Source organism: Salarias fasciatus, chromosome 1 (assembly GCF_902148845.1).
Source record: "Salarias fasciatus chromosome 1, fSalaFa1.1, whole genome shotgun sequence".
Taxonomy (NCBI): domain Eukaryota; kingdom Metazoa; phylum Chordata; class Actinopteri; order Blenniiformes; family Blenniidae; genus Salarias; species Salarias fasciatus.
The window spans coordinates 8,788,770-8,800,954 of record NC_043745.1 but is presented as its reverse complement, the minus strand read 5'-3'; the positions used below and the strand labels follow the sequence as shown (position 1 = coordinate 8,800,954).

Sequence of the window (12,185 nt, the reverse complement as noted above, 5' to 3'; positions counted from 1 at the left end):
TTTAATGTAATTATTTCACATCATGAACTTGCATCAAATTATTAAAACATTGTGACATGTATAACACAACTCACCAATCAGTTCAATTCAGCTTTATTCATATAGTGCCAAATACAACACAGTCACTTCTGGAAACTTTCACAGACAAAAACTCGACAGTTTCACATGAGGGAGCATAAGCGGCTGTGGAAAGAAGAAACCTTCCTTGTACTACAGGAGAGATGGAACGAGCACCGGCTAGAACAGAGACACAAGTTAGTCCCTTCCTTACAGAAAAATGTGCGAGGTCGGTTTCTTGGTTCACATCACTGGTTTATTTCCCATCATAGTAAAGTAGCTATTTTACACATCAGCCAACTTCATGACATATTGAGGTTAAATAAAAAAAAACATTTATTTCACTCATTGAGCTCATGACGGCCGCCTCAGTCACCTCCAGTCATTAGTAAACATGCAAATGAAATCTCCAAGCTGGACTCCTATGTTCTACAAAACTATCGTCACGACAGCTGCTGGACTAGTTGAAATTTTGAGGACATTTTGTCTGAAAGGTTTCATCAGTTCATAGCAGAGGGATTGTTAAAATTATATTTTTTTTAGACGGACAAGTTCAATCTATACATCTTATACTGTTTCAATCAACTTTGGGACAGACTGTACAGATAATCTCCCTGAACACATGATCTCTATTAAAAAACAAAAAAGTGCTTCTGAATGAATTCATTTCATACACCAGGACTGTGTCTTCCCTCAAACTAAATGAAAATGCTTCATCGAGTACTGATACACGCTGTTGCCACTAACTGACTCAAAACAGCAACAACTGTATCAATGCTCATGTCTGAGGAAACAGCATCAGTCTTTTACGTACCACAAACAGTCACCTTTCAGATAGTTTTCTCTTTAAACTACCACTGGAAACCAAAACACTTTCCTGTGAAGACCTGTGCAGAAACACACCGGTGGGGAGCATGAGCGTCAAAGTTACAGCCTCATCAGCTCAGCTGGCGGAAACCTTCACACATTCAGAAAGTTTGAGCTCCTCCTTCATGCATTATTTGCAGTGTTCCCCATTTCCTCTGCTGGTTTGCTTCCACTGTGGTGACTGCTGATGTGTTGGGACATTTCCTTCCTGTTGGATACACAGTGGCCGCACTGCACACATGTGTAGCGCCCTCTGGTGTGCTCCCACAGGATGCGTCTGCTGCAAGTCAAACCTTCAAGTACAGAAAGAGCAGAGTCAGGGTGGAGGAAAATCATGGTTTTCTCTTTAAAAAAAAAACACATAAGATGCAGGAATTGCCAGTTTCATCTCGAATAAAAATGTATCATTTCAGTATTTTTCACATCAGATTTCTTTCCAAGTGTAAAATGTCTGAAGAGCAGTTACTTTTACACACACAAAACTCACCAATTCTGCATCAGAGTGAATTGCAAGGCAGAATGATGAATACTTCAACACACATACATCAAATAAGCTACTGAAAATATGTCAATCAAATGTAGAACATGACATTAATCAGAAATACATAACCATAGAGAAATCAAATAGCACTCTGCCATCATTTTTGCATTGTTAGATGTTATTTATTTTTTACCTGTGCATGAGATGCATATCTGATATCACTGCATAAAAATCATACTGCTCTCCCTCATGACACAAGCTGAAAAATATACATATAAATATTTTAACAGAAGGAAGTGACAGTGAAGTAGGCAGCATTATTCTGAATCCTTCTGTACAGATGTGGGAAAAAACAGAGCTTGGTTTTAAACTGACTCACCTTGGCTCTTCTTCCAGACAGCGGCTGAACCGGGAGGTGACTGCGGTGCAGATGCTGGAGGTGAGTGGACGGGCTCAGGGGCCCTGGTCTCTGTTTGAGCCTGCACTTCAGGAGGGAAGACTGTTGCTTTGGGAACCTCCAGTGAGGGAGGCAGGATAGAGACTATGTTGGTGGCAGGTGGTGGTGGAGCTACATCAGTGAGCTGTGGAGGAGATGTCCCTGGAAGAGGCAGACTGCAGGGAGTGAGCACAGAGGGGACGGCAGGCTGTGAGGGACATTCAGCAGGGAACGGTCCATGCTGGATCGGTGCTTCAGCAGCGACTGGCTGTGGAGCAGCCTCTGACTGTGGCTGCGACGGCTGCTGATCCATGGGCGTAGGGCTGGCCACGACAGCAGAGTGAGGAGGGGGTGCTGCCGGCTCCACTGGCTTCAGTTTCCCTCGTGACACTTTGGAGCAGCTGTGCAGGTGAGTCAGGAGGCCTCGGTAGGACCGCAACTTAGTCCGACAGCTCTCACACCTTCAGGAAGAAGGAAAAAAGACATGAGTCAAGGTGGAGCACATCAGCTGAGAGGCAAAGCACTTGAGTGAAACTCACTGGAAGAATATGTTGAGTTTGTGATGGTGCCTAATATGTTCCATGAGTTTCTGCATGTCGGGGAAAGAACCGCTGCAGCCGATGTGGGAGCATAGCATCACCTTGCCTGGAGAGAAGACACACATCATCAGAAGTGATCAACACACAATCCAGCAACAATTCACTCTGCAAAGACACGTGAATGTCACATTAACAAATTTCAAAAGAAATTTAAGTTAAACAATTACAAACTATTCAGAGCATCGTTTGTACTTTTTCTAAATTGGGTAGGGATTTAGAAAACAGCCCAGCAAAAAGTAGTTCCAACTCTGAGCAAGACTCACCAGGAATCGACTGAGCCGGGATCTCATGCTCTTTGATGTGTGTTTCTAGAGCGCTCACGTCGCTGTAAACTCGCTTACAGCCATGTAGCGGACAGGGTATCCTCTGTTTACCTGAAAATCAGACATAGGCCTTTACACAGCAGGACAACTAGTAGTGAGTCACTCACTCAGCAGAAATAGTCACGTCAGGAGTGGATCTGTGTCAAAAAGAATGACTGCACATTATTTCTTTACTGTTGGGGTCAAAATGTAGCTCCAGTTGACTAACCCATGACAGATGAATTAATGGGATATTGTGACAGTTCATATGTTTTTAAATGCCTTAAATCTGATGAAGGACACGAGGGAGTCGAACTGGTCAGAGGATGAAAGTGCAACAGCTCAGATTGTGCAATTAAGCACATGAATTTGATTTGTGATGAGCAATTTTTTTCCACCTTCAAATTCTACATAATAATCAACACTTAAAAAATTAGAAGTGTCGGTCAATCTGCAGCTGCCTTTTCTTTGGATCACCTCAAATATTCCCTCTGGCTTACTCCAAAGGTTTGGATCAACATGACAGCATATAAAATTGCATGTTTCATGTAAAAAACTATGTATCACAAATGTGATTTATAAATGTAACTTAACTTTCAGTTCTTCTCTTACATATTCACACAGACATCCACAAATTGCGATTTGTATTTTACAATAACATTTACTTTAAACTGCCCATTATGCACTTACAGTATTGCATTCAATTTGTAATTCCCTAAACATGGTTGTACGGCTCCTCTGTTTATAATTAATAATTGGATTTTGAGGCTTTTTGGGTGATTCAACTCACAAACTATCCATTTTTAAAAACAGGGATTTCCAGGAAGTCGATCATGTCTGACATCTCCAGCCAGGAGCTATCATGGTGCTTTACAACCGCACCGCGTTGTCTGTATGGGCCGTCAAGTGACCGCATTATAAAATCTGAGTCACTAAAGCATCGTCTATGTAAATGATATTCAACTTCTTGTTGACATATTAACTCCATTTAGCGGGTGTTGTATTTACTGCTGCCTCGTTAGCTTCTTCGTAGCCACAGCTGTGCGGTTTGCTGGAAATCCGTTTAATATCTTTTTGGCTTTGGTCGTTTGCACAAAATGCTAAACACGCTTCAGCTGTGGAGCAGCGCGACCAAGTAAATAAACACAGAGCTTACACGTAATTCAAAGTCCGCACAGACGCGTGAACACAGCTAAAGCTGCTAGCATGCTAGCAGTTCCAACATAGCTCCACAGCTAACATTGGCGTGATGAGACTACACGGGAATCGCAAACATTTGAGAAAAAAAGTCGAACCTGCATTTACACTGTCAGGAGTTTGCATGTCAGAGCAGCCTGGCGACATCATGGTTTAGATCAGTGAAAAACAACAGAAGCAGAGAAAGACGTCAACTCCAAACGACACTCTCATCCGTCATCTTCTGCTCCTTGTTCTTCTTCTGCAGTGTATAAAGGCAGCTGTCATCCGAATGGTTGACTTACCGCCATCTCCCGATCAAAACAAAAAGAAACAAAAACTTGGATATTACGTGAAACATGTGTCTCTGTGCTCTTTGGCAGGGGTTAATTGGCCAGTATGTGACTTGCGGACGGCACACTGGTTGGATGGCTTTTTTGTGCAAAAGGAAAAGCTTACGGCACCTGGTATTCCCAGGCGGTCTCCCATCCAAGTACTGACCAGGCCTGACCCTGCTTGGCTTCCGAGATCAGACGAGATCGCGCCAAAGCTGGGGAACAATAGTCTGTCTAGGGGGGGGAAGAAGGGAAAAGAAGGGGAAGAAGAGGGGGAAGAAGGGGGAGAAGGAAAAAGGAGAAGAAGAAAGAAAAAGAGGAGAATTGACAGCTTATTTCAATTTTGTTTGCCTTTTTATTGCCTTTATGATCTACTTAGATCCAATTTTTTCCTGAATTTTCAATTATCTGGGGAAAATCTGTCATTGACTGTGTGTTTGATGGGGAAGATGTGGCTCCAAAAGTCGCTGGTTCGAGCCCCGCTACCGACCCAAATATGTGAACTACTTCGAAGTGGATATTGTTAAACTTTGACATAAAACTAAGTTTGCCATGAAAATATTATTCACCTTTTGCAAATGTATTGCTGTCTGGTCAGACCTGCATTAAAAGAGCTTTTATAACTCTGATCTTAACAAAGCTGTATAAGAAGACTGGCTTTCTTTAAAAAGCTTTTCTAGTTGTAATGATACCCTTTTATTTAATAAGGTAAATTTGATCAGTTACTATTTTAAATACATGATCTTGACATGTCATTTTATCTTGACAATACAAAAAGGTCTGTCTGTTTTACCTTTCTAAACAGACATTCATGTGAATAACAAACCAAAAGCACTGCTGCACAAAGAAAGGCCAGATTTATTGAAAAATACAAACATCATTTGTATATGACACAAAGAGATATATGAGCTAACTATGTACAGCAAAGTATTTCAACACAATTACATACAACACCATTAGGAAAATAAAAAAAAAAAAAAAAATCACTGAACACATCCAGGACTGTCCGAGCTCTCTTGTGGACACCGGCACCTGTGAGCTGCTTTCTGCATACAGGCCAGTGCAGAATCACTTTCCACAGTGATCCAGCATCCACAGGAGGAGCCTGTGGGTGAAAAACCACTCTGGAGCAGGAAACTGGTGAGAAATGAGAGCAGGCTCTGGTGGTGTGGACCACCACAACTTCAGGTCTAACTGGAGTCGCTGGTTTTTCCAGATGGAGGCTGAAATCCATTTCTGGTCCTGAGCAGGTCTATTTTTTTCATCTCTGCTGGGAGCCAGCGAGGCTCAGAACCTGGAGCAGGCTGTGCTTCTGCTGCTGGAGCGTGAAGAGGGTCGGATGTGGAGAGCTCAGAGGGAGCAGTGGAGGTGGAGCAGATGGACACAGAGGTGGTTGTAGAGGACAGGGGGGGTTTGAGGAGCTGAGGATGAGGCTGACGACGTCCTGGACTGCAGACAGGTGACGGTGCTCTGCTTGTCGTGGTTCTGAATGTGACAGAGGACACAGAGGAGCTGCAGGCCTGATGAGAGAGGAAGAGAGAACAGCTCAAAACATCACAAATGACAGTGGATGGTGAGACTGTCAGTGACTATGAAGCATTTCAACAATCCCACTGAAATGAGGCAGACACCACCGTGCTGCTGCTACGTTACCTTGAAGACATGTTTTCTAGCCAAACTCAGGTTTGGGGTCAATGCAGCATCGTCAACATATTTTCTCTAAATATTTTTGACATGACCAACACCTGTAACATCATTCATATTTACCAATGCCAAAGTCAAAGAGGGCCTGGGAGCAGTCTGTCCAGATGCTGCTGCTGACGGACCTGGATGATCTGGAGCGCTGGGGGAAGTGACCGGGACGCTGCTGGAAGGCTGCAAGAGCACAGGGAAGGAAAATTAATAAAACACCTGCATGCATTCATTTCATGAGATACTAACAACACCGTCTGTGCATGGAAACCACAGCTACATGTTTGCATCTGGCCAAACAAAGATGACCGTCCCTCAGCTGCATTGGGCAATTCTCAATCTGCAATACAATTTGAATATATCTTATAATGCCTCACACTTTTTTAAATTAAGTTTATTCTTAAGTGCACACTGAATGCTGATTATTCTGTCCAACTTTACCTTCAGATAAAGATCAGGCCACTTCTTCTGGTGGTGCTGGTCTGTTTCCTGCCTCAGAGCCAAAAGCTGGAAGCAGCAAACCTTTGCAGGGTGGAAACCCACCCCTCATCCCCCATGGCTCTGTGCTTCTTCTGTTTGGAAGAAGGAATAAATGCACACGTCACACCAAGAAGTCCAGCCAGAGTTATGCCTGAGAAATAGCTCTTACTGATATGTGTTATATTACTGTCATTATTATTTGGAGGTACATAAGTTTAAAAAGCACAAATTCTAACATATTGTATGTATATTCTTTAATGCATAGTTAACCTCAGTGTTTTTTCTCATTTCTTTTTTTTTGTGTGTGTGTGTGTGGGGGGGACTTTACTGAGGTGACACTGCAAATTAATAAAAGCTTTTCAGTTAAATTTCTCAGCTGATATTTTTGCCAATATGACAGCACAGTGAAGCCGCAGTAAAAAAGGACTTCAGTCCTTGCAGTTCCAGTCAAGTCAGGCTAAAAATGTGGCTCTGGAGCTCAGAGAAGCTCTCAGAAAATGTCAAATATATAAATTCATTGAAGTTAATTGGCACATTGCATAATTAAATAATACTCCTGTGGCTACGGTAACAATTAAAACAAAAGCAGCACTTTAAATAGCTAAAACAGCTTAAAAAACTATAGGTATTCTGAAGTGAAAAAAACAAGCATCTAATGCATGAAATAACTCCAGAGTCACCACGATGCCACGGCCGTTTCTTTCTTGTGATCATAGCGGTGTCATATGCTCCCAGGTAGCGCCCAGTACTTGGATGGGAGACCGCCTGGGAATACCAGGTGCCGTAAGCTTTTCCTTTTGCACAAAAAAGCCATCCAACCAGTGTGCCGTCCGCAAGTCACATACTGGCCAATTAACCCCTGCCAAAGAGCACAGAGACACGTTTCACGTCAGATGCGGCAGACTCCTCCAAAGCACCTTTAAAAAAAGCTTCTTTCTCCATGCCTTTGACAATTTCTTGCAAGACATCTTGCTGGTTTGTACTTGACAGTCACCAGGAACAACCACACCTTCAAGGTGGAGTCCAATTTCAATTGAGGGGTACTCGGCTGACAATCAGCGCACCTGAAACCCCCAGGCCAGTACCAGTGTCGATGAAGAGTTTTCTGCGTTTGTTCTTATGTTTTGTTGTTGTTGTTTTTTTGTTTTGTTTTGGGGTTTTTTTAATTGGTGTGTGTGTGTGTCCTTTTTGTTTCTTTTTTTTTATTTATTCATGTTTCCATTTAATTTTGGGCGGGCACGGATTTCTGTCTGAGTCTTTTTTATGTGAAAAATGTTCTTGACATTTCTTTTGTAATGGCTGGAATTAGTGGTTTGATTTGAAGTGATTGTTTTTCACTTGCTGTTGAAGCTCATGTGGTGAGTGGCAGTGCGGCGCCACAGCGCCCTCTACTGGCCAGCCGTCACTCCGTTTCCCTTTAAAAGTGGAATGGCTCTCAAAGACTGTCGCTTACGGCCATACTACCCTGAAAATGCCCGATCTCGTCTGATCTCGGAAGCCAAGCAGGGTCAGGCCTGGTCAGTACTTGGATGGGAGACCGCCTGGGAATACCAGGTGCCGTAAGCTTTTCCTTTTGCACAAAAAAGCCATCCAACCAGTGTGCCGTCCGCAAGTCACATACTGGCCAATTAACCCCTGCCAAAGAGCACAGAGACACATGTTTCACGTCAGATGCGGCAGACTCCTCCAAAGCACCTTTAAAAAAAGCTTCTTTCTCCATGCCTTTGACAATTTCTTGCAAGACATCTTGCTGGTTTGTACTTGACAGTCACCAGGAACAACCACACCTTCAAGGTGGAGTCCAATTTCAATTGAGGGGTACTCGGCTGACAATCAGCGCACCTGAAACCCCCAGGCCAGTACCAGTGTCGATGAAGAGTTTTCTGCGTTTGTTCTTATGTTTTGTTGTTGGTTTATTTTTGTTTTGTTTTGGGTTTTTTTTAATTGGTGTGTGTGTGTGTGTCCTTTTTGTTTCTTTTTTTTTATTTATTCATGTTTCCATTTAATTTTGGGCGGGCACGGATTTCTGTCTGAGTCTTTTTTATGTGAAAAATGTTCTTGACATTTCTTTTGTAATGGCTGGAATTAGTGGTTTGATTTGAAGTGATTGTTTTTCACTTGCTGTTGAAGCTCATGTGGTGAGTGGCAGTGCGGCGCCACAGCGCCCTCTACTGGCCAGCCGTCACTCCGTTTCCCTTTAAAAGTGGAATGGCTCTCAAAGACTGTCGCTTACGGCCATACTACCCTGAAAAGGGCGCTACCTGGGAGCCGTCCGGCTGCTTTTCCTCGTCGAATCGCGTCTCCGCGTCTCCAGCTTTTTCAGCCAATCTCCTTCTCTCCAGCCCAGAATTGCCCAGAATCCCCGACCCAATCCAGAGCAAGATTGTCCAGAATTTCTCACAGCAACCAATCGCGTATCTCCAGCCCCAGAATTTTTCAGCCAACCGACGTCTCTTCTGCCCAGAATTGCCCAGAATCACCCACCCAATCCAGATCTGACCACGTGGCTTCTCTCGACCAATCGATGTCCGGCTTACTACTGGATCGCTAAACAACCAATGACAGGACTCGTATCAAGTCACGATGGACCCGCTGCCGGTGGCTTCCCCCTCCTCAAACTCTGTGGACAAACACCGTGGCTTTGGATATCAAGGTAAGTTGATATTAACTTTCTTTTAGTCTTTTTCAATAAGCTACACATGTGACACCGCTATGATCACAAGAAAGAAACGGCCGTGGCATCGTGGTGACTCTGGAGTTATTTCATTCATTCATTCGTGTTATCCTGCTTGTTGTTTTGATTGTGTTATTTAGATGCTTGTTTTTTTCACTTCAGAATACCTATAGTTTTTTAAGCTGTTTTAGCTATTTAAAGTGCTGCTTTTGTTTTAATTGTTACCGTAGCCACAGGAGTATTATTTAATTATGCAATGTGCCAATTAACCTCAATGAATTTACATATTTGACATTTCCTGAGAGCTTCTCTGAGCTCCAGAGCCACATTTTTAGCCTGACTTGACTGGAACTGCAAGGACTGAAGTCCTTTTTTACTGCAGCTTCACTGTGCTGTCTTACTGGCAAAAATATCAGCTGAGAAATTTAACTGAAAAGCTTTTATTAATTTGCAGTGTCACCTCAGTAAAGTCCCCCCCACACACACAAAAAAAGAAATGAGAAAAAACACTGAGGTTAACTATGCATTAAAGAATATACATACAATATGTTAGAATTTGTGCTTTTTAAACTTATATACCTCCAAATAATAATGAATAATAATGACAGTAATATAACACATATCAGTAATAGCTGTTTCTCAGGCGTAACTCTGGCTGGACTTCTTGGTGTGACGTGTGCATCTATTCCTTCTTCCAAACAGAAGAAGCACAGAGCCATGGGGGATGAGGGGTGGGTTTCCACCCTGCAAAGGTTTGCTGCTTCCAGCGTTTGGCTCTGAGGCAGGAAACAGACCAGCACCATCAGAAGAAGTGGCCTGATCTTTATCTGAAGGTAAAGTTGGACAGAATAATCAGCATTCAGTGTGCACTTAAGAATAAACTTAATTTAAAAAAATGTGAGGCATTATAAGATATATTCAAATTGTATTGTAGATTGAGAAATGCCCAATGCAGCTGAGGGACGGTCATCTTTGTTTGGCCAGATGCAAACATGTAGCTGTGGTTTCCATGCACAGAGGGTGTTGTTAGTATCTCATGAAATGAATGCATGCAGGTGTTTTATTCATTTTCCTTCCCTGTGCTCCTGCAGCCTTCCAGCAGCGTCCCGGTCACTTCCCCCAGCGCTCCAGATCATCCAGGTCCGTCAGCAGCAGCATCTGGACAGACTGCTCCCAGGCCCTCTTTGACTTTGGCATCGGTGAATATGAATGATGTTACAGGTGTTGGTCATGTCAAAAATATTTAGAGAAAACATGTTGACGATGCTGCATTGACCCCAAACCTGAGTTTGGCTAGAAAACATGTCTTCAAGGTAACGTAGCAGCAGCACTAACAGCCTCTCAGTCCAACATTTCAATGGGATTGTTGAAATGCTTCATAGTCACTGACAGTCTCACCATCCATTGTCATTCATTATGTTTTGAGCTGTTCTCTCTTCCTCTCTCATCAGGCCTGCAGCTCCTCTGTGTCCTCTGTCACATTCAGAACCACGACAAGCAGAGCACTGTCACCTGTCTGCAGTCCAGGACCTTATCAGCCTCATCCTCAGCTCCTCAAACCCCTGTCCTCTACAACCACCTCTGTGTCCATCTGCTCCACCTCCGGCTGCTCCACCTCCGACTGCTCCACCTCCATCTGCTCCTCCTCCCACTGCTCCACCTCCGACTGCTCCACCTCCATCTGCTCCTCCTCCGACTGCTCCCTCTGAGCTCTCCACCTCCGACCCTCTTCACGCTCCAGCAGCAGAAGCACAGCCTGCTCCAGGTTCTGAGCCTCGCTGGCTCCCAGCAGAGATGAATAAAATAGACCTGCTCAGGACCAGAGATGGATTTCAGCCTCCATCTGGAAAAACCAGTGACTGCAGTTAGACCTGTAGTTGTGGTCCACACCACCAGAGTCTGCTCTCATTTCTCACCAGTTTCCTGCTCCAGAGTGGTTTTTTTCACCCACAGGCTCCTCCTGTGGATGCTGGATCACTGGAAAGTGATTCTGCACTGGCCTGTATGCAGAAAGCAGCTCACTGGTGCCGGTGTCCACAAGAGAGCTCCAACAGTCCTGGATGTGCTCAGTGATTTTTTTTTTTTTCATTTTCTTAATGGTGTTGTATGTAATTGTGTTGAAATACTTTGCTGTACATAGTTAGCTCATATATCTCTTTGTGTCATATACAAATGATGTTTGTATTTTTCAATAAATCTGGCCTTTCTTTGTGCAGCAGTGCTTTTGGTTTGTTATTCACATAAATATCTGTTTAGAAAGGGAAAACAGACAGACCTTTTTGTATTGTCAAGATAAAATGACATGTCAAGATCATGTATTTAAAATAGTAACTGATCAAATTGACCTTATTCTTTATAAGGGTATCATTACAACTAGAAAAGCTTTTTAAAGAAAGCCAGTCTTCTTATATAGCTTTGTTAAGATCAGAGTTATAAAAGCTCTTTTAATGCAGGTCTGACCAGACAGCAACACATTTACAAAAGGTGAATAATATTTTCATAACAAACTTAGTTTTATGTCAAAGTTGAACAGTATCCACTTAGAAGTAGTTCACATATTTGGGTCGTCAGCGGGGCTCGAACCAGCGACTTGGAGCCACATCTTCCCCATCAAACACACAGTCTCTGACAGATTTTCCCCATATATTTGAAATTTCAGGAAGAAATTGGATCTAAGTAGATCATAAAGGCAGTAAAAAGGCAAGCAAAAGTGAAAGAAGCTGTCAATTCTCCTTTATTCTCCTTTTTTTCCTTCTTCTTCTCCTTTTTCCTTCTCCCCCTTCTTCCCCCTTTTCTTCCCCTTCTTTTCCCTTCTTCCCCCCCCTAGACAGACTATTGTTCCCCAGCTTCTGACCAGGCCTGACCCTGCTTGGCTTCCGAGATCAGACGAGATCGGGCATTTTCAGGGTAGTATGGCCGTAAGCGACAGTCTTTGAGAGCCATTCCACTTTTAAAGGGAAACGGAGTGACGGCTGGCCAGTAGAGGGCGCTGTGGCGCCACACTGCCACTCACCACATGAGCTTCAACAGCAAGTGAAAAACAATCACTTCAAATCAAACCACTAATTCCAGCCATTACAAAAGAA

General features: G+C 43.3%; 1 protein-coding gene and 1 non-coding gene across 3 annotated transcripts; one reads left to right on the top strand and one right to left on the bottom strand.

The window, feature by feature from the left end:
• Window positions 1-77: 77 nt before the first annotated feature.
• znf414 (zinc finger protein 414) lies at window positions 78-4,172 on the bottom strand. Of its 2 annotated transcripts, XM_030099302.1 has the most exons (6): window positions 4,038-4,172; window positions 2,704-2,814; window positions 2,381-2,486; window positions 1,785-2,302; window positions 1,599-1,664; window positions 1,077-1,217 (listed from the first exon to the last, which is right to left on the bottom strand). In XM_030099302.1, the coding sequence occupies exons 1-5, from the start codon at window positions 4,087-4,089 to the stop codon at window positions 1,624-1,626; spliced, it is 828 nt and encodes a 275-aa protein (XP_029955162.1). In that variant the 5' UTR covers window positions 4,090-4,172; the 3' UTR covers window positions 1,077-1,217; window positions 1,599-1,623. The 2 variants fall into 2 exon arrangements, with proteins under 2 accessions (XP_029955153.1, XP_029955162.1); XM_030099293.1 differs by lacking the exon at window positions 1,599-1,664 and having other exon boundaries at window positions 78-1,217.
• Window positions 4,173-7,872: 3,700 nt separating this feature from the next.
• On the top strand, window positions 7,873-7,991 carry LOC115394473 (5S ribosomal RNA). Its single transcript, XR_003932092.1, has one exon. It is a non-coding gene; the product is annotated as a 5S ribosomal RNA (ribosomal RNA).
• Window positions 7,992-12,185: the final 4,194 nt, after the last annotated feature.

Excerpts from the sequence above, each read along its gene's own strand:
- znf414 (XM_030099293.1), bottom strand. The coding sequence starts at position 4,089 with ATGATGTCGCCAGGCTGCTCTGACATGCAAACTCCTGACAGTGTAAAT. Across the intron at positions 2,815-4,037 it reads TCCTGACAGTGTAAATGCAG|GTAAACAGAGGATACCCTGT; the intron begins GTTCGACTTTTT and ends TCTGATTTTCAG. Across the intron at positions 2,487-2,703 it reads CCCGGCTCAGTCGATTCCTG|GCAAGGTGATGCTATGCTCC; the intron begins GTGAGTCTTGCT and ends TCTTCTCTCCAG.